The sequence below is a fragment of the Sturnus vulgaris genome, chromosome 31 (assembly GCF_052056855.1).
Source record: "Sturnus vulgaris isolate bStuVul1 chromosome 31, bStuVul1.hap1, whole genome shotgun sequence".
Lineage (NCBI taxonomy): Eukaryota > Metazoa > Chordata > Aves > Passeriformes > Sturnidae > Sturnus > Sturnus vulgaris.
The window spans coordinates 3,517,793-3,541,258 of NC_142273.1; the positions used below are offsets into that span (position 1 = coordinate 3,517,793).

The 23,466-nt window shown below is 55.8% G+C and overlaps 3 protein-coding genes and 1 long non-coding RNA gene across 7 annotated transcripts; 2 read left to right on the forward strand and 2 right to left on the reverse strand.

Annotated features, from left to right (window-relative positions):
- The first annotated feature begins 52 nt into the window (after positions 1 to 52).
- RNF115 (ring finger protein 115) lies at positions 53 to 8,777 on the forward strand. Of its 3 annotated transcripts, none has more exons than XM_014891340.2 (9): positions 53 to 197; positions 2,569 to 2,627; positions 3,091 to 3,142; positions 4,154 to 4,359; positions 5,678 to 5,749; positions 5,838 to 5,910; positions 6,004 to 6,097; positions 7,424 to 7,539; positions 7,632 to 8,777. In XM_014891340.2, exons 1-9 carry the CDS (start codon positions 114 to 116, stop codon positions 7,740 to 7,742), a joined length of 867 nt encoding a protein of 288 aa, XP_014746826.1. In that variant the 5' UTR covers positions 53 to 113; the 3' UTR covers positions 7,743 to 8,777. The 3 variants fall into 3 exon arrangements, with proteins under 3 accessions (XP_014746826.1, XP_088010799.1, XP_088010800.1); XM_088154673.1 differs by having other exon boundaries at positions 85 to 179; XM_088154674.1 differs by having other exon boundaries at positions 166 to 197; positions 4,083 to 4,359.
- Positions 8,778 to 9,379: 602 nt separating this feature from the next.
- On the reverse strand, positions 9,380 to 18,533 carry ITGA10 (integrin subunit alpha 10). The gene is made up of 30 exons (XM_088154678.1): positions 18,482 to 18,533; positions 17,788 to 17,899; positions 17,210 to 17,307; positions 17,034 to 17,113; positions 16,798 to 16,912; positions 16,601 to 16,728; positions 16,000 to 16,148; positions 15,548 to 15,698; positions 15,297 to 15,462; positions 15,141 to 15,214; positions 14,856 to 15,000; positions 14,400 to 14,548; positions 14,180 to 14,323; positions 13,777 to 13,980; positions 13,571 to 13,701; positions 13,142 to 13,308; positions 12,381 to 12,523; positions 12,194 to 12,301; positions 12,034 to 12,119; positions 11,814 to 11,955; positions 11,408 to 11,500; positions 11,248 to 11,324; positions 11,073 to 11,156; positions 10,893 to 10,977; positions 10,714 to 10,827; positions 10,553 to 10,636; positions 10,346 to 10,459; positions 10,144 to 10,236; positions 9,775 to 9,888; positions 9,380 to 9,646 (listed from the first exon to the last, which is right to left on the reverse strand). Exons 1-30 carry the CDS (start codon positions 18,531 to 18,533, stop codon positions 9,569 to 9,571), a joined length of 3,480 nt encoding a protein of 1,159 aa, XP_088010804.1. The 3' UTR covers positions 9,380 to 9,568.
- Positions 17,160 to 20,992, forward strand: LOC148220765 (uncharacterized). The gene is made up of 2 exons (XR_015798628.1): positions 17,160 to 17,925; positions 18,431 to 20,992. It is a non-coding gene; the product is annotated as an uncharacterized LOC148220765 (long non-coding RNA).
- Positions 20,371 to 23,279, reverse strand: PEX11B (peroxisomal biogenesis factor 11 beta). Of its 2 annotated transcripts, XM_014891279.2 has the most exons (4): positions 22,927 to 23,279; positions 22,487 to 22,614; positions 22,188 to 22,389; positions 20,371 to 21,910 (listed from the first exon to the last, which is right to left on the reverse strand). In XM_014891279.2, the coding sequence occupies exons 1-4, from the start codon at positions 22,980 to 22,982 to the stop codon at positions 21,541 to 21,543; spliced, it is 756 nt and encodes a 251-aa protein (XP_014746765.1). In that variant the 5' UTR covers positions 22,983 to 23,279; the 3' UTR covers positions 20,371 to 21,540. The 2 variants fall into 2 exon arrangements, with proteins under 2 accessions (XP_014746765.1, XP_088010801.1); XM_088154675.1 differs by lacking the exon at positions 22,927 to 23,279 and having other exon boundaries at positions 22,487 to 22,718.
- Between the last annotated feature and the right edge of the window lie 187 nt (positions 23,280 to 23,466).

A 23,466-nucleotide genomic window follows, 5' to 3' on the forward strand; every position in this document is an offset into this window, starting at 1 on the left:
CTCTGCGCTTTCCAGAGCGGACGCGGAGCAGAGGAGTTCCCGGAAGCGCGGGGCCTCTCTGGGCCGCTCTCGCTGCCCTGGGAGGAGTGACGGCAGCGGCGGCAGTGGGGAAGATGGCGGAGGCGGCGGCGGCGGCGGTGCCGCAGCACCGTTTCTTTTGCCACAGCTGCAAGGGCGAGGTCAGCCCCAAGCTGCCGGTGAGCCCCGGGTAGGGAGGGTAGGAGAGGGGGAACCCCGAGCTGCCGGTGAGCCCCGGGCGGGGAGGACCGGGACGGGGAGCCCCGAGCTGCCGGTGAGCCCCGGGCGGGTGTAGGAGCAATGGTGATCCCCCAGTGACTCCCTGACCCCCCTAAGGAAATTGTTCCCACATGGAATCCTCCATCCCAGTTCTCAGACTAGAAGGGGACTGGGGGAAATCTCCTGTTCCTCATGGAAGCAGATAATCCCATTCCCATCCCTCTCCGTGAGCAGCCAGCCTTTGCAGCGTCTGCTCGTCCGACAGGGTAGGAATTGTCCCTCTGCTCCTAAATTATCCCAGTCCCTGCTCCTTGGATCTGGGAAAATCCCAAATTTTTCTTTATCCCACGCCGAAGGATCCATTTTTCCCTCCAACATTCCCAAACCCACTTTTTCAAAGGAAGCGTCGTCCAGCTCTCACTCCAACCCCTCCATCCCCAAAAACTGAACTTTCCTGGTGCCTTCATCACGTTCCTGGTTTATCCTGGGAGGAAAACTCCGTCCCTGCTCCCGGGGGAAGCACCAGGGAAACACCTAAAATTTCATTTCTTGGGATAATCCCCTGGGTTTTGCTCCAGGAACTCTCCAGATTCCTGGCACTGGGGGAACGTGGCCCTGTGGCTCTGCCCACGGACCCCAGTGGGAGCTGCTTCCCGTGGATTTGTCCTTGGAGGACACCGACCCAAAAGGTGTTGAATTTTTGGCTCAAAATTCCTTGGTTTGGGTCATTGAAAAGGGGATTGAGGATTAGGGATGAGGGCATGGAAAAGGAGACATTGCCAAGCAGAATTTCTGCACTTGCCAAGGCCAGAGGTGATGATGTTGGGTTGGAGAATCCCCATCCTCCAGGAAATCATCTGGAGATTTTTTTTTGCCTCTTTTTTTCCCAACCACATGGTGGAAGGAGGGTCTTGCCACGCCAAAATCCCCGTGGAATGAGAAGTGGAGCTTTGGACGTGCCAGGAAGATTTTTTTTTAAATTTTTTTTTATTTATTTTCCGAGTGAGGAATGTGTGGATGGCAGGAGGGACGTGGAATTCCACAAGGTGTAAATTGGTGGAGAAACTGAATTATTCTGACTGGAGACAAGGGAAAGGAGGAAATTCAAATTGGGATTAGAGCTATGGAGGAGCTGGTGGGTGCAGCAAGAACCGAGGAAAACTTCTGCACGCTTTTCTTTGGGATTCCACTTTCCATCTTTCCATAATTTTTGGGGTAGGGATCACCTGGAAAAACACCTGATCCAACTTTCCTGCCCGGATTTGGGATCAAATCCAAGGCTGGCCGTGGATGTGCCACGGAGCTGCAGCTGCCTCAGGAATGATCTGAGAACAATCTTGGTGGGATTCTGGTTCGTTTTCCTTCTGGGAATCACAGAGCACAAGGCTGGAGGGGAGACAGAACCAGGAGATTCCTTGGGAAAAATCTGCTTTTCTTTGTCCTATGGCTTAAAGAATGAGATCCCTGTGAAGATCCCAGGATGGGAGCACCCGGGAGGCTCCAGGATCATCCCCTGCATCCCTAAAACATTTCAGGGAAAAGCAAGGAGCTGATTGAAAGGCTCTGCAGGATCCCACACACCATCTGTTCCCATTCCCCTTCTCCCTCCTTCCAGAGCTATTTATCCCAAATGCCATTTTTATCTCTCTCCAGCTACTGGGTGGGAAGCTGAGAGTTTCCATATGGAACTCCCAACTGGGAAAAAAAAAAAAAAAAAAAAATTCCAAAGCTTCCAGGAATGTATAAGCATCCCACCTGCTGCTGTTGATCCAGGATTTGGATTTGGAGTTCCCACAAAATCCAGAAGTGATTTTGGGAACAGGATGAAAGATTTTTTTTTTATTATTATTATTTTTTATTTTTTTTTCCAGGGATTTGGGAAGCATGGGTGAAGGGAAGAATCTTCTAATCCCGAGGGATTGGTTCTGGATGAGGATCTCACAAAAATCGTGGGGTTTGGGAAGTCTCTGACTGCAGGATGGGATCTGGACAGGGAATATCCACGAGAGAGGATCTTTGGAGTCTTTTTTTGGGTTTTTTTTTTCCATGGTTTTCTCTGAATCAAAGCCAATCTGGGACAAAACTCTGGGAATAGGATCAGGGACAATTTTTCTTCATGGAAGGGATTTTCTTCAATTCTGCAGATCCCACCAACACCTTTTTTGTTTTCTGGTACCCAAATCCCACGGGATTAAATTTTGTGGTGATTTTATGAGATGCTCGAGATCTAGGATTGGGAAACTTCCTGAAAAGAGGGTTTTTTTTGTTTTTTTTTTCCTTTAGAATTCCAAAAATTTCGTGTCTAATCCCAGCTCCCTTTTGTCTTCCCAGGAATACACCTGCCCCCGCTGTGAGTCTGGCTTCATCGAGGAAGTCACTGATGATTCCAGGTACCTGAGAATCCAGGGAAATTCAATGTCCAGGCATGTGGAAAGACAATGGATCAAGTAATAAGGAAATTTAGTGTGAAAAATGCAATTTTTGCTCTTTTTGGAAGTATTTTTTCCCTTTTTGTTGTTGTTTGTTTGTTTGTTTTTTGTAGAAGAAAAGCATTTTTTGGTCTTCTTGATATTTTTACACTTTTTGGTATTTTTCTACTCCTTTTGTCTTTTTTTTTTTGCTCTTTTTGATCTTTTTCTTACCTTTTTTAGTATTTAGGGGGAAAAAAAACTTTTTACTATTTTTTGGGTGTTCGCCCTTTGGGTTTTTTTTTAATTTTTTTTTTTTACCTCTTTTGGATTGTTTTATTTTACACCTTCTGGGGAGATTTCAGGAAACAAAGTGGGGGGAATTTAGGAAGCACAGAGGGATTTTGGGAATGGGCCCTGCCCTCACTCTCCTCTTTTTCCCCAGTTTTTTTGATGGCAATGCCCTGGATGACAGCCCCTCCTCACAGTTTGCAGAGGTGAGTTTTCCTGCTTTTTCCTCTTCTTCTGTGGCATCTTCCTTTTCCTGAGAGTTTGAACAATTTGGGGGAGTTTTCCAGGAGATAGAAAATTGCCATTTCCTATGAAACCCATAGGAAATCCATTCAATCCTGGGTCAGAAATGGATCCACCAAAACAGTCAGAATTCCAATCTGTTCCCAATCTGGATCCTTCACTGTTTGCACCCAGATGGGTCCCTCCCCCTCTTCATCTGGATCCATTTATCCAAATTATTGCTTGGATATCAGTTCACATCCCCAGAAATTTCAGGCAGATCCTGATCCCATCTTGCTGCCCGTGCAGCTTTAATAAATTAATAAATTAAACTGGATTTGGAGGTGAATAATGGTTGGCAGTTGTCCCCAGGGGTGTAGTTGCAGGCAAAGCTCCCATCAGAGGAACAGGAAAACTGAGGATTTTATACGTGGGTTTTTATTTTTTAATCCAAATGGATTTGTGGGAGAGGGTCTCTGTGGGGTCTCCAGATTTTTGGGAGACCCATGGGTCATTCAGGGAGGTAAATCAAGGAGCAGGTGGGGATTTAGCCCCATGGGATGCACTGCAGGGACAAAGGGAATGGCATTATCCACACGGACAGATCCCACAAAAGAGCAGTGTGTGATTGGGTGGCACTTTGGGATGCTCCTGGGGACACTCCCCAGGGATCTGGATGCCACCCTGCTGTCCTTGAGTACCCACATCCTCCCCGGGGCATGTGAGTGATCCCATGGTCCAGCATTTTCCCTCCTCCAATTCCAGCCCTTGAAGAGAGGGAGCTTTCCACATTTACTGGGGAGTTTTACTGGGAGTGCTGCAGCAACTCTGCATCCACTTGGGCTATAATTAAACCTTTTTACCAGACTTTTTTTTTTTTTTTTTTCCCCCTGGATCCGTGACAACAACGGGAATAAACTCCAGCGAAATGGATGGGACGAGCCCCGGCGATCACATCTCCCCCAATCTCCCATCTCCCCTCCCCTTCTCCACAGCTTTGGGACCACTTGGATCACACGATGTTCTTCCCGGATTTCCGACCATTCCTGAGCAGCAATTCCCTGGATCCAGAGGGTCGGGATGTGGAGAGGGGCCCCCCAGCCGAGCTCTGGGGTCCCAGTCGCCCCCCGCGGCTTCCGATGCCTCGCAGGTACCGGTCCCGAGGCAGCTCCCGACCCGATCGCTCGCCTGCCATCGAGGGGTGAGTGACTTCTCCTGGGGAAAGCTGGAGAAAATTGGGAGTTGGGTGCCTTCCCCTGGCAGAAAATGGAGTGTTGGGTGCCTTCCCCGGGGAGAAAATGGGGTGTTGGGTGTCAGTAAGTCAAGAGTTTCTCCGAATCCTTCAGGGAGAGATGAGAGTGCGGGGATTGAGTTGAAAGCTTGAGATGGATTGAAGTATGGCAGAGGTTGTAACATAAGAGAGAGAAAATGAACGAATGGAATAAGTTTTAAGTGTTTTTAGTGAGGAAAAGGTCTTAGATGCCTGAGAAGTTGTACATGTTGTAGTGAAGGTTGAAAAACATATTAGTGTTTCCTTGGAGGCTCCAAGAACTTTAGACATAATAAAGTTAGAGTTAAGAATATTGCTGACATTTCTCAGTTAGAACAGGATAGGCCATGAACATAGTCTACACATAGCCTGGCATGCTAAGAAACTAAAATTCTAATAGGTTAAGGAATAGTGGTCTGAGTTTTTGTTTTAGCTGGTTAAAAAGTTTCTATAAAAGAACATTCATCAGGGAGAGCTGGTGCTCTGTGCCATGGCTTTATCCACCTGCATTTTGCCACTGCAGCTTTGCCATTGCTTTTATGCCGTTGCTTTGCTTTGTTTTCGTTTTTGAGACTGATGTGCTTCTGCAATAAATAACTTTACAGCAACTGTTAGCTGCTTGGCTTTTTACACAAAAGAAGAAGAAGCCTGACAGTGTGGGTGCACAAGAGGCACCCAGAGGTTCCCCAAAACCTCACAGTGGGGTCCTGTCACTTTCTGTCAGCCCCCTTAGCACAGTTCTGAGCTCTGTCTGCCTGCAACACAGCACTCACATCCCAGGATGAGTTCCCATCCCTAATTCCTTTTTGTTCTCCCTTTGTTTTGGGGTTTTATTCACGAAATTTCCAGCTGTGAGCCCTGTGCCCATGGGAAAAGGATTCTCTGTTTTATTGCCTATTCCTTCTGCCACCGTTTATTTATTTATTTATTTATTTGGCTTGTCCTTTCCATGTTTTTCCTTGGTTTTCCCTGTCCCACTACCAACTCTTCCATTGGAACTCAAGGCATTCCCATTTCTGGGATGAGCTCATATCTCGAAATTCCTTCCTGCTGTCTCTCTCTGTTTTGGAGCTTTATCCAAGGATTTTTACAGTTGTGAGCCATGTAGTCAGGCATCCATAGAGCAGGAATTCCTGGTTTTCCTGCCCATCCTTTCTTCCACCATTTATTTACTTACTTAACTTGTTCTTCCCGTGTTTTGGTTTTTTTTTATTTTTTTTTATTTTTTCCCCCATGCCTCCTTCTTCAGGATAATTCAGCAAATCTTTGCTGGTTTTTTTGCCAACTCAGCCGTTCCTGGTTCCCAACATCCCTTTTCCTGGTGAGTAGCCCAGATCCCACCAGTAACCCAGCAGCCAGGGGCTGGTTTGGGATTTGGGGGGGGAATTCCTGGACTCTCCCGTTGGCAGGAGCGGGATGCTTCACTCCAACCCCGGGGATTACGCGTGGGGACAGAGCGGCCTTGACGCCATCGTCACTCAGGTGAGGGGCACCTGTGCTGGGGGCAGACCCGGTGGCAGGTCCCTGCTCCTGAGCATGGAAATTTTTTTTTTTTTTCCTCCCCTCTCTCCACAGCTCCTGGGACAGCTGGAAAACACAGGGCCACCACCAGCAGACAAGGAGAAGATCTCATCGCTCCCAACAGTGGCTGTGACACAAGAGCAAGTCGGTGGGTGACTCCATCCCGGGATCTGGTGGCACTTGGACCTTGGTGTTTGACATCCTGAGCTCCCCCATGAGCATTTTGTTCCCCCTGGGATTGGGCTGGAAGCTCTCAGCTCCCAAGCTTTGCTGCTGCCATCTCTGGTGTTCAGTTCTCCCCGGGAATCTTGGAGCTCTGCCGTTCTCCAGAACGTTTGGGGAGTCCTAGAGTGTGCCTTGAAGAGTTCTGACTCTTCCCATCCCCACGATGGTTTTTTCCCCCATCCCAAATCCCTGTTGGTGCTCTCAACTCATCCCTTCCCTTTCAAACTGGCTCTCAACATACTCTGCTCTGGAAACATCATGGAAAACTGCCAGCAGGGCCCTGGGGGTTTCTTGGAATTAAAAAACCCCGTGAATTTTTCACCCTAAGGATCCCTCCCAGCTGCTCTGGTTACCAGAACCCTACACCTCCATTATGATTAAACCAGAACAGTTCTATGCAGGATATTTTTATCCCGTGGTTTTGCACACCTGTGTGTCCTCCTCTCCTCTGGGAAGCCAAGGACTTGCTGGAATTCCATTGTGTCAGAGCCCACAGAGCCCAGGCAGGCTTGGAATCATGAAATCTTGGAATATCCGAGTTGGAAGGGATCCCTGGAATTGCCCAAGGAGGTGACCTCCTGGCAGTGTCTGTGTCAGCATCATGAGCTTGGAACAGAGGGAGAGGGAGTGGGAATTCAGCCACCTCCCGTGGTGACAGTCAGCATTGGGATCATCATCCCATATTCCAGGCTGGGAAATTGTGGCAAGCATCCAAACATCCTCACTTTGATTTTTGTTTGTTCGTGGTTATGTAGAGAGAACATTAGGAATTCCTAATATTTTTATATAGGGATTGTGTGTGGATGGATGAATCCTTGCTGGTGGAGCTCCAGAGCTCGTGTTCCCAGCAGGAATTCTTTGGATGCTCCATCCAGGATCAGATCCTAGACTGCAAATCCTGTGGGATTTCATTGAATGCTTGAATGCTCCATCCCCAGAGGATTTTGTGTGGATGGATGGAGGGATGGATGGATGGATGGATGGATGGATGGATGGATGGATGGATGGATGGATGGATGGAGGGATGGATGGAGGGATGGATGGAGGGATGGATGGATCCTGGCAGGAATTCCTTGATCCCTGGATGTTCCACCTCCAGCAGACACAAATGACCTGTAACTCCCAGAGCTCCCGTTCCTGCTGGGATCCCTTTGATCCCTGGACACCTCATTCCCAGTAGACCCAAGTGACTCCCAGGAGCTTTTACTCCTGTCCTGTCCCCTGACCTGCCATTCCCTGTTTTCCACAGACACAGGGCTGGAATGCCCGGTGTGCAAGGAGGATTACACCGTGGCAGAGCAGGTCCGGCAGCTCCCTTGCAACCACGTCTTCCACAGCAGCTGCATCGTGCCCTGGCTGGAGCTGGTGAGATCCCAGAAAATTCATGTAATCAATCCCACAGGATAATTCCCCCTTTCCAGGATAAACATCTCTGTGTGTTTTTGTGTTCCCCACAGCACGATACGTGTCCCGTCTGCAGGAAGAGCCTAAAGGGGGAAGATTCCACCCGGCAAATGGCGAATCCCGACGCTTCCGACAGCCCAGTGCAGGAGAGATGGACTTTCTGACCTTTTCCTGAAAGGTTTCTGCAGCGCTCCCAGAGGGTTTCCAAAAGCCAGAGCATCCCTGCTCGAGGTGTCCATTGAGAATTCCAACAAATCCCACCCCCCTCACCCCCCTCACCCCCCCACCCCGCCAAATAGCAGGAATTAGGGGGCCCCACCTTGTGGGAATCACAGCACCAAGCGCTCTTCTCCTAGGAATTTATCCTTCTGCTCCGTGGAATTGCCTCGTTAGTCCTAAATTGGGAATTTCTGGGAGTGATTTGATTTCATTTTGTATCAGAAAAAGTGTTTTGTTTTTGTTTTTGTTTTTTTTTTTCCAGTGGGGCACGGTCTGGAGAGGGGTTTCAAGTCCCTCGTAGCTTTCTCTGGAAAAAGGTTGGGATAAAAAGGGGATTTTTTTTGAATCTTCCTACACTCCAGGAGATTGGAATTGTATCCACGAGAGATTTTATTGCCCCATTTTGGATGGAATCCTTGGGGTCTATAAAATCATGGCAGGTGGAAGAAGGAAGGCTCTGGAGCTCTTCCTTAGGGGGGGTTGGAGCCTCAGGAGCCCCCACGGTCCTGGAAAGGCTCTGGGAACGCTGTGGTATCAGGAATGCACTGAGCAGGATTTTGTCTCATCCTGGACTATTTTTGGGGTTGATTCGGGTTTTTCTGACCCTTTTCCACATGCCTGTGGCCCCAGGTGTGTCCAAACCTCCCTCTGCCCCCATGAGTCATTCCAGGCAGGAATTGTGGACCACTCCCTTGGGAATCCCCCTGCCCTCCCCCATAAGTTAAGGAAACTCTTTATTTTTTTTTTTTCCCGATTCTTTGGTTGTTTTGAGATTTTTTTTTTTTTTTTTCCCCGTTTCTGTGAACTTTTTTCCAGGTCTGAATCCTGGGAGTTACCCTCGTACTCGTGGTATCCACTGACTGCCCTAGGGGGACACTGTGGGGGCGACGTTCCCAAACCCCTTTGGCTCAGTGGCTCCACTTAGATTTAATTCCTGATTTTCTTTGCTCTTCCGTCCAATAAAGGCCTTTCTCAATGAATTCCACTCCCCAGGTCATCCTTGGAGCTGGGAAAGGGAGGCAGGAGCTGGAGTACTCCCAGGGCATGGTGTGCAGAAATGAGCTCGGGAAAAGCTTTTGGGGAAAGGAAAAACCCTGATTTGCAATATTTGTTTCCTAGGGTGGATATCCTAAGGCCTCCCACTCTGTTGGGACACATTTTCCTCCCTCCCTGCTCTGCTGGAAGCCATTCTGGACACCCCCCAGTCCTAGGGCAGGACTGTGGATCCACAGAGATTGGGAAAATCCAGCTGGATCCTGGGATTTTAATCCCAGTGCTTTATCTCTGTTATCCATCACGTCCCTCGATGGGGGTTTCTGAGGGGTCACACCCACTCATTCTTCCCTCTTCCACATAGTGCTGGAAATCAGGAATTCCTTCCCTGTGGTCCAGGATTTAAGCGAGATTTAAATCCAGAGCCAGCTAAAGCTGGGTTTTGGATCTCCCCCATCCCTCTGAGTCGTATTTGGCATCAATCCAGAGGGTTTTTGTTGAATCAGGCAGCATCCCTGCTCCCAGATCATCTGCATGCACAGGGATGCAGGACACGGCAGTACCACAGGCCAGAGCTTTATTGCTGCTCCATTCCAGGTCATTCCCAATTTTTCCCACATCCAGATGTTGTCCCAGATCCTCCGGCTCCACCCTGGGGGGCTCCACCCTGGGGGGCTCCACCCTCGGGGGCTGATGCCTTTGCCAGCCCAGGAGTCCCCTGGGATGGCCCTGGAATGTGTCCCCAGAGGGAGATCCCGGCACGTCCTCTCCTGCCACCTCAGTGCTCCTCATCCTCCTCCTCCTCCTCTTCCTCCTCCTCCTCCCGGGGGGGCTCCCGGTGGGAGAAGAATCCCAGCTGGGGAGGAAGAGGAGGGATTGAGGGGGGGTGGGAAACGGACATCTTCCCCTCGGGATGACATCGTGACCCCCCCCCCCTCCAGTGGCATCTGAAGCCTCGCCAAGGTGACACGGTGACCTCCTCACCCTCCAGAGGCCGAGGCTGAGCAGCATTAGGAGCAGGAGCCCCCCCAGGGCACTGCCCCCCAGGATCCACAGGGACACGGGCACCTGCCTTCCCTGGAGCACTTCCAGCACCAGCTGCAGGAACACGGGGAGTGGTGAGAGGAATGAGAATTCGGGGGAGAAAAACAAGGGTAGGGGTGAGGGGGGGGAAAAGGGGAATTTGGGGAGGGAAATGATTTGGGTGGAAAGAAGGAATTTGGAAAGAAAAGCGAGGATTAGAGGGGAAACGGGGATTGGGGTGGGGGGAATGGGCAGTGAGGGAGAACAGGGAATTTTGGGGGAGGGAAATAAGGATGAAAATGGGGAACTGGGGGGTGGGGGAGGTCTTACCTCCCTGCGCTGTGCCCCCTCCTCCAGCACCAACATCTCCCCCACGACCCCTAGCCAGACACTGCTGACTATCCTCACACTCCGAAATTTCACCTGGATATGGGAAAAGGGAGGTTCTGAGCCACGTGTGCTCCTCACCCAGGATCCTCCCTGGAGCAGGGGGGGGTCCCCCTAATTCCCTGCACGCCTCCCCTTTGCTCACTCTGCTGAAGAAGCTGTCGTGGAGGGTGCGCAGGAGCTGGATGGAAACTCCCTCACTACGCTCCAGCCTCCCCAGGTGGCAGCTCAGCTCCTGGCACCAGGTGTTGGAACAGTCCTAGGGAGGCAAAAATTGGGGGGGGAAATTGGTGGGGATCCCCCTGAACCTTCCAAATCCGTGGGGGAATGGGGTGGGCACGGTGATCCCTACCAGCCTGTCCACGTGCAGCAGGTCCTGGGGGGCCACCGGGACCACCTGTGTCCCCTCATTGGGGGGTTGCAGCGTGCAGGTGGCCTGGGGAGGGGGCGAGGGTGTTCAAAAAGAGGCCACAAGGATCTCCCCGAGGTCCCCTGAGTGTCCCCAATACTCACATTTTCAGCCAGAACACGAGTCACAGACAGGATGGTTGCCCGATGGTCGCCCAGTGCTGGCAGGGCCATGTGCAGGGTGATGTTCTGGATGGGGTAGCACCCCAAATTCTGCACCTGGATGGGTGCACGATGAGCCAGGGCTCCCCAGGGCCCCGTTCCCCAGGTTCTCATCATCTCACCTTGACCGTGGTGGTGAACTCGGGGCCAGAGCTGTGGCTCAAGGTGCCAAGGGGATGAACCTCGTAGCGATGCAGGTTGGTGTTACTGGGGAGGCACACGGGGGTCGCATCCATCGTCTGTGTCCCCCTCCATCACCCCCCACCCCCCCCCGACTCTGCCTCACGTTGTCCCAGCCCCACCTGGACAGGAACAGGTTGGGCTCATAGCGGATGGGGACAGAAATCTTGACCACGTTGTCCCGTGGTGTCGCCTCGGTGCTGTCACTAGACAGAGGGGACACTTGGGAATATCCCCAGAGCCCACCCATGCTGTGGCCCCTCCTCCGAGGGTCCAGCACTCCCCCCACACCCCTACCTGGTGGCCTCAAGCGTGACTTCGGCACGGTCCAGAAGGACGGAGCAGCTGAACTCCAGCTCCAATTTGAAGGACACCTGGGGGATGGGGGGGGGCTCAGAGGGGTGTGGTGGGGGGTTGGGGGTCCCAAGGGGCTCACGGGGGTCTCGGGGGGTCCTACCTTAGCCTGAGAGGGGAAGACAGGATAGCCCACACTGCAACGCCGCCGGTGCCCGCCCAGGGCTGAGCACTCCAACTTCACCGTGTTGGGATCCTGCCAGGGGGACAAATTGGGCACCAGGACGTGGAGCTGAGCCACTCGGGGGCACTGGGAGGTGGCAGCAATAGATCCCCCCCACAGGGGGATGCAGGGGACCAGGGAACACAATCTGCCACTTGGGAGGAGTTGGGGACACGATGGACCTCCATGGGCCACACGGAATAGGCTGGGGACACTGTGGACCCCCAGCTCCACTTGAAATGGGTCTGGGGACTCAATGGGACAAGAATGACCTAGAGGTTCTCCAAAGACCTGGTGGGAGAGTTTGGAGGGGCTCCTCAGGATTTGGGCCGCCCCCAGGCTGTACCTGGAGCACGAGGCTGGAGAAGTGGAGGTTCCTGGGCAGGTGCAGCCACAGGCTGGCGTTGTAGGCGTTCTCCTCCCGGTTCTCCAGCTCCACCTCCACCAGCATCCTCCTCCGGCCTTTACGCAGGATGTGGGGGCTCTGCCTGGAGGCCAGGGGGGTCACAGGAGGCTCCTGGGATCTCAGGGACACCATGAGGACACTGGGGGGACACCAGGGGTACCTGGAGCCCACGATGTCTGTGGTGGCCTTGAGCGCCAGGTCGGTGACGCACTCATCGTCGTCGCCGCAATCCTTGAAAAATGGGATCTGGAAGGAGCCAGGAGTGATCCTGGTGTTCAGGGGTGATCCCAGTGTCCGGAAACATCCCTCCCAGTACACACCAGTTTGCGGATAGTGGTGGGAGATGCCTCATCCAGCACCAACCTCGCAGCCACATCCAGAGCCCAGGTGAGGCTGAGGCTGAGGGGCCGCAGGTAATCTGAGGTGTCCTGCAGAATCAGGGGATCCCATCAGCCTCGTTCCAATCGCACCCCAGAAAGGGGGCAGGAAGGAGTTCTTGGGGCTGACCAGGACGTGGAAGGGGATGCGGATGCAGCTCTGCCTTCCCAGCGGGATCTCGATTCGGCGCTGCAGCAGCCGCCGGGCGCCGGAGTCAAAGGCAGCTCGGGATTTCGGGACCCGCTCCTCCAGGGATACGTTGTACCGGAGATCTGGGGGATAGGGAGCGGGTCAGGGACCGAGTGTCCCCCAGTGAGACTCCAGGGAATTCCGGGAACGCTCCAGGGACGTGCTGGGTTGCACAAACTGGGGCCAGGGAAGGCTCAGAGGCTCTCCAGGATGTTGTGGCAGGTTCCAGCGGAGCTCCAAGGATATGGGTGCTCTGTTGATATTCAAGGAACGCTGCAGGATGCTCCTGAGAGATTCCAGGGCTACCCTGGGATGCTCCAGGGGTGGTCCAGGATCACCAGATATACGCTCTGGAAAGATTAAGGGAATGCCCGTGGGATGCTTCTGGGAGGTCGGAGGGATGTTGCAATCCTCCAGCAACGCCCTGTGATGATCCAGGGCCGTCAGGATGCTCCAGAGATGCTCCAGGAATTCTCCAGGACACCCTGAGATGCTCCTGGAATGTTCCTGGAATGCTCCCAAGGTTCTCCAAGGATCCCACCCTGGGATTCTCTCGAGACAGCCAGAGATGCTCTGGTAGGCAATACCCTGGGGATGTTCCGAGGATGCTCCAGGACCCTTTGGGACGCTTCTGGGATGCTCCAGGGATGCTCCAAGGATGCCACAAGGACCCTGCAGTCCCGCCCATCGCCAACACTCACCGATATCCATGTCCACAGGGCTCTGCGTGCGTGTCTCGGCACGGAAGCAGATCCGGGCCCGGAGGCAAACAGCGCTGGAGCCGCTGCGCTGGCAGTTCTGCCGGGTGACACTGACAGCAGCTGGCTCCACAGACATCCCTGCGGATACCTGGATGATCCAGCGGGACCTGAGGGACGCAGACACGCCAGGGATCTCATCGGGATCGTGCGGGGACGGGAACACCCGCCTGGCCCTGCCTTGGATCCTGTCACAGGGGAAACTGAGGCACGGAGAGGCCTGGGAGGATCCTGGAAGCATCTCAAGTTCTCACAAGAGGAAAATTGAGGTACGGAGTCCCCCTGAATGTCCCCATGACCACATGTCACTGCTCCTGCGGTGTCTCTGTCCTTCTCCATGTCCCTGTCCCAAACTCCCTGTCCCCTACTCACCGCAGCACCACAGCCGCACCCTGAGCCCCCACGGCCACGTCCACCAGCCCGTCCCCATCCATGTCCACCCGTCCGTCCACGCTGATCCCGAAATACCGGAGGCTCCAGCCCAGCGCCGCCGCCTCGATGCGCTGGGAACGACAATCCTCGTACAGGGACGTGCTCACCGCACCCAGCCCCTCCCAGTTCTCCCAGTGCACTCTTACCTGCTTGTACTGGGGCAGGAGAGTGGCGGGGGAGACGTGGAACACGTAGAGAGCCCCGCGGTGCCCGTCCTCCAGTGGAGCTCCCACCACGGCTCCAGCCAGCCCGTCCTGGCTCAGGTTCGGCACCGCGCCCAGGGCGGAACCGAACCTGGAATCCTGCGGCCTCGGCTCGGGGTGCAGCGACCCCGCGGGGATCAGGCGGTCCTGGAGGGGTGCGGGGGAGCCCTCGGTACCCCCCCATGGGACAGGCACCCTCTCGATCCCTTCAAATCTCCTCAATCCCTTGCATCCCTCTGTGTCCCGCTGATCCTCCCAGTACACCCCAGCCCCCCGCCCCTCACCTGCCCCACGCCGTGCTTATCCCCCCCACCTGACACCCCCAGACCCACACCTGCCCTCTCACCTGCCCCACACGGTACACATAGACCCTCCCTGTCTCCCTGCTCTGGCTCCCCAGGTAGGTGGGTGCGGCCACCAGCAGCAGGTCACTGTCCCCATCTCCCTCCAGGTCCAGGGCCAAGACCTCGCTGCCGAAGTAGGAGCCGATCTGGGGGTGCAAAAAGGGTGTGAAGGAGAGTGGGGGACCCAAACTTCCCCCCCCCAAGGCCCCCAAAGCCCCTCACCTGCTCCCCCATCAGTGCCTGGGCCACCGTCACTGCCCCCGTGGGGTCCAGCTGGAAGAGGACGACTTTGCCCTTGTGCTGGAACCGGGGGGCACCAGCCACCAACAAATGCTGCCCTCCCGGGAGCTGCAGCGAGGACACGGAGTACCCTGGGAGGGGAAGGAGGGTCAGCAGGAGGGACAGCCCCAGGAGATGGGGTGTGCTCAAAATAGCCAGGTTTGGAGCATCCCTGGAGTACGGAGTACCCCCAGGGCACCCCAAATATACTGGAGCATCCCTGGGACATGGAGCATCTCTGTGTCACCAAGCATCCCAAATATCCATTCCATGGAGCATCCCCACTTCACCCCCGATCTCCAGGACGTCTCTGACTCATCTCAAACCTCGAGGATACGGACTGTGCCTGGTTCACCTCACATCCCTTGGGACGCCCTCACCCCTTGGGCTCCTCCATACCCAGATACGCCGCGTGGTTCTTCAGTTCCAGCGGAAATTCCTCCTGAAAAGCTTCCCAGGGTGGAACAATGCGCCCACGCTGGCTCTCCTCCAGCACACCCCCCTCCCAGTCATAGGCTCCGACCATTCCAAAGAGGATCCCGTCCTGCCAGGATGGGTGGGACACATCAACGCGGGGACACCGCAACGCCTTCGGTGTCCCCAGCCCCCAGCAGTGTCACTCTCCCATCCCAGGACACTCAGCAGGGCTGAGGGTTATTTTTCCACCTTTCCCAGTGGGATCACCTCGAGGCGGTGGATAGAAAAGCCGATCTGGGACATCTCCAGCTCGAAGGCGCTCTCGTTGTCCCCACGGGTGCCTGGCCGGGGGGAGGAAGGAGACTCTGTGCCTCCAGCTGTGCTTCCAGCTGGAATTCCCAGCCCTTCCCGGGATCCCAGCACCTTCCAGACTGAAGATCCGATCTCCCAGAGCATCCACGATGTCATTCAGGGCGGCCTCATCTGTGACATTGAAGAAATACTTCTCGTCGGGGTCACTGGCGATGGACTTGATCTCCCGGATGAAATCCTCGGGATCCTGCTGCCGACGCAGGTAATGCCCCAGGACCTGAGGGAGGGACAGGGGTCGGCAGGAGCCCCCGGCCCGGGGGTAAGGGACACGCAGGTATGAGGATGGGTGGGAGGGGCCTCACAGCGATGGCATAGCGGGTGACATTTTGCCGGTCGCATTCTGCCAGCGCCGCCGGCAGCTCGTCCCCATCGTGGGACTCCCCATCGGTCACCACCAGCAGCAGCCTCGTGGCCCCCGGGCGCCCGCCTTGAGCTGGGCTGAAGGACTCCGTGCTGTGGGAGTGTGGCTGACACAGTGAGCCCCTGTTCCATCCCCATCCCAATATTCTCCCCAGCCCTGACCCTGCTCCCTTCCCTGATCCTGATCTCAGTCCCAATCCCAACCCCAATCCAAATCCTGACTAGATCCTAAACCTGATACCAACTCCAATCCCGATCCCAACCTAGACCCTCATCCCAATTCCGATCCCACTCCCTCTCCCAGTCCAAATCCCGATCTCAATCCTGACTCCAATCACATCCCCAATTCTGCCCCCGTTCCCAATCCCTCTGGCATTCCCATTGCAGAGCCCACCATGCCTGCCGGATGGCCATGGCCGTCCGAGTCTCCCTCCCCTCCTGGCGGGTCAGGTTCCTGGCAGCTTCCAGCAGGCTCTGGGCCGTGGGGTGCTGCCCCAGCGCCCATTCCTGCACCAGCCGCTCCCCATACTGCAGCACCCCCACCTGAAATGAGGAGAGTCAGAGCCAGAGGGGAGCCCCAAATCCGCTGGCACATCCCTCGGACCCCCAGGGAATCACCAAGTCCATGGGGGCTCCTCAAATCCCCAGGGTGCTGCCCCTGGCAGCTGCTCTTGCACCGCTCGCTCCCTGTACAGAAGCCCCCTCACCCAAAACAGGGGGAAACGTGAGCCAGGGAGCCTCCAAATCCAAAGGGAGCTCACCCAAATCAGGAACCCCTAATCCCTGGAAAAGGGCACCTTTGGCCCCTCCAAAACCATCTCCAGTTGGCATAGTCTGGGCACAGTGATGTCACCCCAGGGCAGCGTCTCCACAGGGATGGCATCACCCCGGGACAATGACATCACCCCAGGGGCAGCAGCATTGCCCTGGTGACAATCATCTCGCCCTGGGGACACCATCCCAGCCTTGAGGACACCGTGGTGCCACGTCCTGACCTGGGTCTGCCCAGGACCGATGAAGAAACGTCCCAGGATGTTCCCAAGGAATGCCTGCACCTCCTCCCAGGGGTAGATGCTGTTGGAGCCGTCCAGAACCAGGACGATGTCCATGTAGGTAGAACAGCCTGGCAGGGGACACAGTGACACCAGGGTGGCACCTCCCACTATATCCCAGTACATCCCACTCCACTCACGCTGTGCTGTGGGTGCAATGGTCCCCATGGGCTGGAGCTTCTCATTGACTTGGACACAGCGGCCGGAGCTGAACACAGAGGTACCACATTCCTGGGACCAAAGCGGGGCGCACGCCTTTTTGGGGAGGGGGGGTGACATGAGGACACAACAGTGGGTGACATCCACCTGGATCCCCCACCCCACCCCCTCCATGCCCTTCCACGCCTCGCTTTTTGTCCCTGGAGGTTTTGCTTACCACGAATCCACCATCCTCGGAGTCCACCAGCGTCATGCCGAGGTGCCCGGCGCTGCTGCGGAGCCACGGAGCTGCAGCCCCTGGGGGACGTGGGGACAAAAAAATGGGGTGAGCACCTTGGGGACCCCCCCCCTCCGACCTCACCAGTCACAGCCACCCCACCCACCACTCAGTACCGAGGTTGGCCTTGGCACAGGAAGAGTTTTGGAGTCCCACGCCGCACTTGTAGATGTCACCTTGACCGTTCCCATCCCAAGGGGCCCCCACTAGCAGCCTGGAGGGACAAAAAGGGGGGGGACACGGCGAGGGACACACAGGGGACACCGGGGACGTCGCCACCCACACCCCAACACCCCACTCCAACCCAGCAGCCACGTTTTTGGGGGCGCCGTGCCAGGCTCTGCCTCCCACACTGCGGCACCGAGGCCGCTTCCGTCCGTCTGTCTGTCTGTCTGTCTGTCCGGCTGTGTGGCCACAGCCTCCTGCTGCTCCAGCCCTTGCCCTTCCTGTGCTTCCCAACCTCAATCTCCCCCTTCCCTGGCTTAGTTTCTCTTTCCCAAACCCACTTTCCCCCGCTTCCCACCTCAGTTTTGGCTTCCCACCTCCGTTTCCCCTCTCCTTTCTCCCCTTTCCTGACTCAGTTTCCTCCACCCACCTCCAGTTTTCCTTTTCCCCCCCTTCCTTTTTTTTCCCTTTCCTGCCTCAGTTTCCCCTTCCCTCCCGTCTCCCCTGGGTCCCCCCGAGGGTCACTCACCACTTGTCCCCATCGCCCCCCCACTGCAGCACCCGGTACCCAAACTGGGACTCGGGGGGTCCCTGGAAGACCCGCGAATGTCCCACGTCGATGTTGAATCCTTCACAGAGCCCTGGGGAGGTGACAGAGGGTCCTGAGGTGAGGAGGACACCCCACACCCATCCAGCGACATCCAGGAGTGGGGTTGGGGTGGCCGGCACCCCGGTGGGGAGGGGGAAACTGCGGGGAAAAGGGGTGGGCACCCCTCGGAGAACCCGCAGCTCCCCAAACACATCCTCGGCACCCAAATTAAGTCCCCAGCGCTTCCCACGTGCCTCAGTTTCCCCCCGAGGTGGGGGTCATGGGTGGGGATGGAAATGCCCCCCTCTTTTTTTGCCGTAAAAAAAAAAAAAAAATTCCATTAAAGCCGGATTTTAGTTCCTCTCACTGGTTCCCCTTGCCACTCCTCACCCCGACCCAAATCCAAGGAGACGTAGGTGTCTTGTCCCTCCAAAAAAAGCGAGGTATTGGGCGGGGGCAATGACCAAAACCGCTTTGTTTTATCCCAAATCCCCTCCCCGGGCGTTCAGAGGGGCAGGGGAACCACGCGTGGCCGCGTTCTCATTAACGAGTACCAGGATTCGCACCCTCCCTCCTCCAACAGCCCCAAAAGACCCCGAAACTGCCCAAAACCGGGGGATTTGGGGGATGTTACCTGGGAGCAGGAGCAGCGCCAGGAGCACCCCCCGATTCCCCGCACCCCACATCGCGGTGCTGCAGCCCAAAGATGACTCCTGGCTCCAGCCGGGACAAAATCCCGGGGTTGTTTTTTTTTTTTTTTTCCCTTTTTCTTTCCTCTTTTTTCAGTATATTTTCCCTCCTCCTTCATCTTCAATTGGCTGCTAAAAATAAATGTGGTTTGGGGTGGGGGGGTGCAAAGAGTTCGGGGAAAAAAAAACAGGCGAAGTGGTAAAAACACAGAAAAAAAGGGGATGGGGAAGAAGGGAGGAGGTGGGTGCAGGTTTTTGTGGGGGGTGCCGGGCACCTGGGGGACACAGGAAGGGGATTTTTTTCCACTTTTTTTTCTGGAAAAATGGGGTGGGGAAGGTGTGCATCTCCTCCGAGGACGGAGCCACAGAGAGGTGGCAGCGACACCTGGATCTGCCCCATGGGGACCGTCAGGAGAGGGGTTGGAATGAGGGGTCTTGGTGGAGGGGGTCTGTGTGAGGTTTGGTGGGATTTTGTGTGGATTTAGGTGGATTTTGTGTTGCCACGTCCTCCGGGTGACACTGCCACCTCCCGGACTGAGCTTTTGAGTGGGTTCGGAAAAAAAAAAAAAAAAAAAAAAAAAAAATTTCAAACTCTGCGATTGAGGACAGAGGGAAACTTGTGCTGCCAGCGGCTGTGGGACGGGCTGGAATTTTCAGGGGAAAAAAAAAAAACCAAGGAATGAGGAGAAAAACAGACAAACAGCGACTGTGCAGCTCCAGCTGTGGCCACAGACAGCCCCGCCCAGGTGAGGCCCCACCAGCACAGGTAGGGCACCCCCCGCCCCGGGTCACAGGGGAAACTGAGGCACAGGGGGAGCCTCCTCAACTCCTGATTCTTTCTCTTCCCAATGCCCAAATATCGCTGGACAATTCGCTGCCCCCAAATCTCTCTGCTGCACCTCACACTCCCCCTCCCCACCCCAAACCTCTCCGGGGGAGCCCCTGGGGTGCAGGAAATTGGGAAATTGGGAAATTGGTCCAGGCTCGGGGCAGGAAGAGCAGAGAGACAGGATGGGAATGGGATGGGACAGGGAAGGGACTCGGTATCCCCCTGTGCCCACCAGGAAAAGCAGGGATGTTCCCTCCTCAGTTCCAAGGTTCTCCAAAATCTCCCAAAACCACGGGAGGGTCCCAGCCCAGTGCTCCCAGTTAAACCCAGTATTCCCAGTCCAGCATTCCCAGCTCATCCCCGTGCCCCCAGCATTCCCCCAGCTGGGATGGGCGACCTTGGATGTATGGACAGATGGGAAATGAGGCGCTGGAGAGCAGCTGCAGGTGCTGGCCAGTGGCCAGCTGGGTCTGAGCCTGGCAGCCAGGAGGGACATCCATGTCCTGGGGGGTATTGGGCACTCACCCTCAGTCCTGGGGTCGGTTTTGGGCACCACGACATAAAAAAAGACATCAAATAAATCCCTGGATAGTATCCAAAGGAAGGACACAAGGGGAAGCATCTGGGCCACACAAAGAGCTGAGGGCTCTTGGGTTTGCTCATCCTAGAGGAGACCTCGGGAATCTGCAGCTCTGATCTCTGCCCCTGTGACCAGGAACAGGATTTGGGGATCCCTCCCGGTTTTAGGGGGGTATCAGCATAAAGTTCTTCCCCCGAGGGCAGCTGGGGCTCCCCAGGGAATGGGCTCAAGAGCCACAGGAGAATTTGGGCAACGCTCTCAGGCACAGGGTGGGATTGCTGTGGAGTCTGTGCAGGGCCAGGGCTGGACTCAGTGATCCTCGTGGGTCCCTTCTAGCTCAGGATATTCTGTGACTGGGTGATTCCCAGCCCATTCCCAGTGTCCTGCATTTCCCAAGATCCCAGGACGCAAGGACTGGAGGTCGCTGCACTTTAATAATTTAATTAATTAATTAATTAATTACACTGACACTGTGGGATTCCCCTGGAGCCCTTCCCACCCATCTTAATTACCACCACAGGGATGCACAATGCCTGGTTTTCCCTTGGCACAGCCCAGATGGGCCCAGGAGTGGGTGGAGTTTCAGTATGGAGCTCCCAAAAAACCTTCAAGAGGATATTCCTGCTCCCCCAGGGACAGATCCAAGGATAATCTGACTCTGGTATTAAATAATTCCCAGATCCCAGTGTGTCCCTTGGTCCAGGGCTTAGTAACAGACACCAGAGCTGGGTTGGGGCCACGTGCAATCCAAGTGTCACAGAACCCAGGGAAAAAGGGGAATTCGGCGAGGCATTAGCACCAGGAATACCAGGTGCAGGGAATCCCAACAGAGAACCAGCCACACTTGATTTTTTTTTTCCCCAAAAAACGCCACTGAACAGGGTTATCTGGGAAGGGAAATGCAGCCGAGGTGGATCTGTGCAGCTCTGGGCAGAGGAAGGGAGGTGGATGTGCTGGGAAGCACACGGGAGTCCCCTCCGTGTTCTCCAGCAGAGGGAATTCCATATGGGAATGCTGGGAGTGATCCCCCCAGCTTGGCACAACTCGCTCCAGTCACTTCCTTCCCCTGGGCTTTCATGGAAGGTTCAGGAAGGTAAATTGCTGCCTGAATTTTCCCCCCAAAGGCACGGATTTATCCTTGAAACCCATTCTTTCCATTCCTCGCTCCCTGCGTTCAGATTTCTTACAAGGCAGGAAAATTGTCCAAACAACTTGAGGTCGGATACATTATCTGGCACCAGAATCATCCCAACCCCATGGCTTCACCTCCCCAAAAAACCATGAGAAGCCCCCAGCAATCCACATTTTCCAGCCCCGATTATTCCCTCTTAGTTGGCTCCATGTTGAAGGTGCTTCCTGGACAGAAAGGGGGAAAGTTGAACCCCTAAAATTGCTGGAAAAAGTCAATGGGAAGAAACGCATTTTGGGAGCTGATGTCCCTGTGGGATCCAACACTGGATCCAGTGCTGGAACCTTGTGGCTCCAAGGAGTCAGGAATGATGGGAATGGAATGAGCCAGTCAGCTCCAGAGGTGCCACAACCCCTGGGATACACCCCCAGGATTCCCAAACATCCCAAGGAATCCCCTGGGATAACTATGGCTTCAGCTTGAGCCACGGGTGGAGGATGGTGAGGATGGAGAGCAGAGAGGAGGCGAGGCCACAGAATCCCACGATTCCCGGGCTGCTCCTGCACAGTCCCAGCTTTTCCAGCGGGATCACCAGGTCACAGGCATTCCTCAGCACGTCCAGCAGAAGTGGGGGGTTATCCCGGAGCACCTGGAGCAGGAGCTGCAGCTGGAGCTGCAGCTGGAGCCGGAGACGCTGGATCCTGCCATCAGCCTGAAGCTGGGGCCTTTTTTCCGGGCTCTTCCCACGTTTTCTGGCTGCCTCTGCACGCTCCAGCAGCACCCGGATCTCATAAGCATCCCGGCTCAGGTTCACCACCAGAGCAAACAGGTAATACCTGGGAAAAACACGGAGCAGGGATGGGAGAGTGGGAAAAAGTGGCAGCAGAAGCCTCTGGCCACTCCCAACAGTCACAGAAGTGCCTGGGGGGAATGGAAAAGTTATGTTCAGGCAGAAATCTGCTCTGCAATGGGGGGGTCCATTCTCTGCCTTCCCTCAGGAATGCTATTCCCCGCTCTCCCTTGGCAATCTGACATCCGTACAGCTCCCACCCAACAGATCTGAGGAGGCTTTTCCAACCCTCCTTCCAAATCCACACACCTCTCCTCACTCACCTGAAGGACCTCTGGCTCCACTTGTCCATGGCAAGGCCAGGCAGGACCCCGGTTTTCCCAGCCCACAGGACGTTGTCACAGGCCAGGAAGAGGGCACGGTTCAGGTGGGACAGGGTGAGGCAGAAACGCAGGACAGGGTCAGGCAGATGCAGCGAGCGCTGGGCCCCCACCAAGGCCTCGGCCGAGCCCCCCAAGCGCAGCACTGCAGGAGTGGGACACGAAGGGGTCACCGGGGGTTCGAGGATCCCCAAAACAGCCCCGTCCTCCCATCAAAACCGCCCTGACCCCCTGCCACTCACGCTTGCGGCCCAGGCTCAGATGAGCCTCCAGGTGCTGGAGGCGGCTCAGGGTCCCGGAGCTGCCCCCGGAGCCGTTCCCGGCGCGGCTCAGCGCGGCCCCAGCCAAGGTACAGGCGTACTGGGCGGCCCTGGGGACAACGAGGGAGTCAGGGGGACACGAAACACGGGGGACACCACCCTGGGGCCTCGGACTCCCCTTCTCTGGGCTCGAAGGCATCCGTGACGGCCCACCCGGCGCCCCGGGATTTTGGGATCCCCGTGATTCCCCTCCTCGGGTTTCGAGGCCTCCGTGACCCTCTCACCCACCCTCCCGGTGACCCCTCTCCCCGGGCTCTCCGTAATCCCCGCTGCTCCCCCACCGCCCCCTCCGAACCTCCACAACCCTCTTGCCCTGAGCCCCCCGGCGACCGCCCGCTGGGCCCGGTGAGCCAAGGCTGCACCTGAGCAGGCGCTCCCGGGCCTGGCTCTGGGCGCTGAAGCGCACCCAGGCATCCATGGCTGGATCCCGCTCCCGAGCCCGGCAGAACGTCACTTCCGGCAGCCGCCGCGGCTCGTCCCCATTGGCTGTGCGCGGACCCGCCCGCTGCTACCATAACAGAGGCCACGAGTGGGCGACAGCCGAAATCCCCGCCTCTAAATCTGTGCCGAAAGGCTTGATTGGTTTCTTTCGCCGTTAATTGCTTCTCCTGATCAGCAAGAGCGCGGCTGTCATCCGGTACCGCCATCTCTGCTGTTTTGTCCTTCCGGCATTTTTCCCCGTCAATGTAACAAATCCCGCAGCGCGATTGGACGATGGCCCCCTAATCCCGCCCCTTTAACGCCCTGCGACCACACACCGCTATTTGTGTTAGTGAGGGAGTCCTGTCCCCGCCCCTCAAGCCGCGCACCGAGCTGTGATTGGTCTGCCGGTGCTTTCCACGCCTCTCCCACCCCGGCCTGGCGTTCCTATTGGGCCGCTGGGCGCTGATTGACAGCGCGGC

Coding starts and splice junctions, on each gene's coding strand:
- RNF115 (XM_014891340.2), top strand. CDS start 114: ATGGCGGAGGCGGCGGCGGCGGCGGTGCCGCAGCACCGTTTCTTTTGC. Junction 2,628..3,090: donor GAAGTCACTGATGATTCCAG/GTACCTGAGAAT, acceptor CTTTTTCCCCAG/TTTTTTTGATGGCAATGCCC. Junction 5,911..6,003: donor TTGACGCCATCGTCACTCAG/GTGAGGGGCACC, acceptor CTCTCTCCACAG/CTCCTGGGACAGCTGGAAAA.
- ITGA10 (XM_088154678.1), bottom strand. CDS start 18,533: ATGTGGGGTGCGGGGAATCGGGGGGTGCTCCTGGCGCTGCTCCTGCTC. Junction 16,729..16,797: donor CATTGCACCCACAGCACAGC/GTGAGTGGAGTG, acceptor GTCCCCTGCCAG/GCTGTTCTACCTACATGGAC. Junction 11,157..11,247: donor GTCACGCTTGAGGCCACCAG/GTAGGGGTGTGG, acceptor CCCTCTGTCTAG/TGACAGCACCGAGGCGACAC.
- PEX11B (XM_088154675.1), bottom strand. CDS start 22,703: ATGCCTTCGAGCCCAGAGAAGGGGAGTCCGAGGCCCCAGGGTGGTGTC. Junction 22,390..22,486: donor TCTGAGCCTGGGCCGCAAGC/GTGAGTGGCAGG, acceptor CCACTCCTGCAG/TGCTGCGCTTGGGGGGCTCG. Junction 21,911..22,187: donor TGGAGCCAGAGGTCCTTCAG/GTGAGTGAGGAG, acceptor TGTTTTTCCCAG/GTATTACCTGTTTGCTCTGG.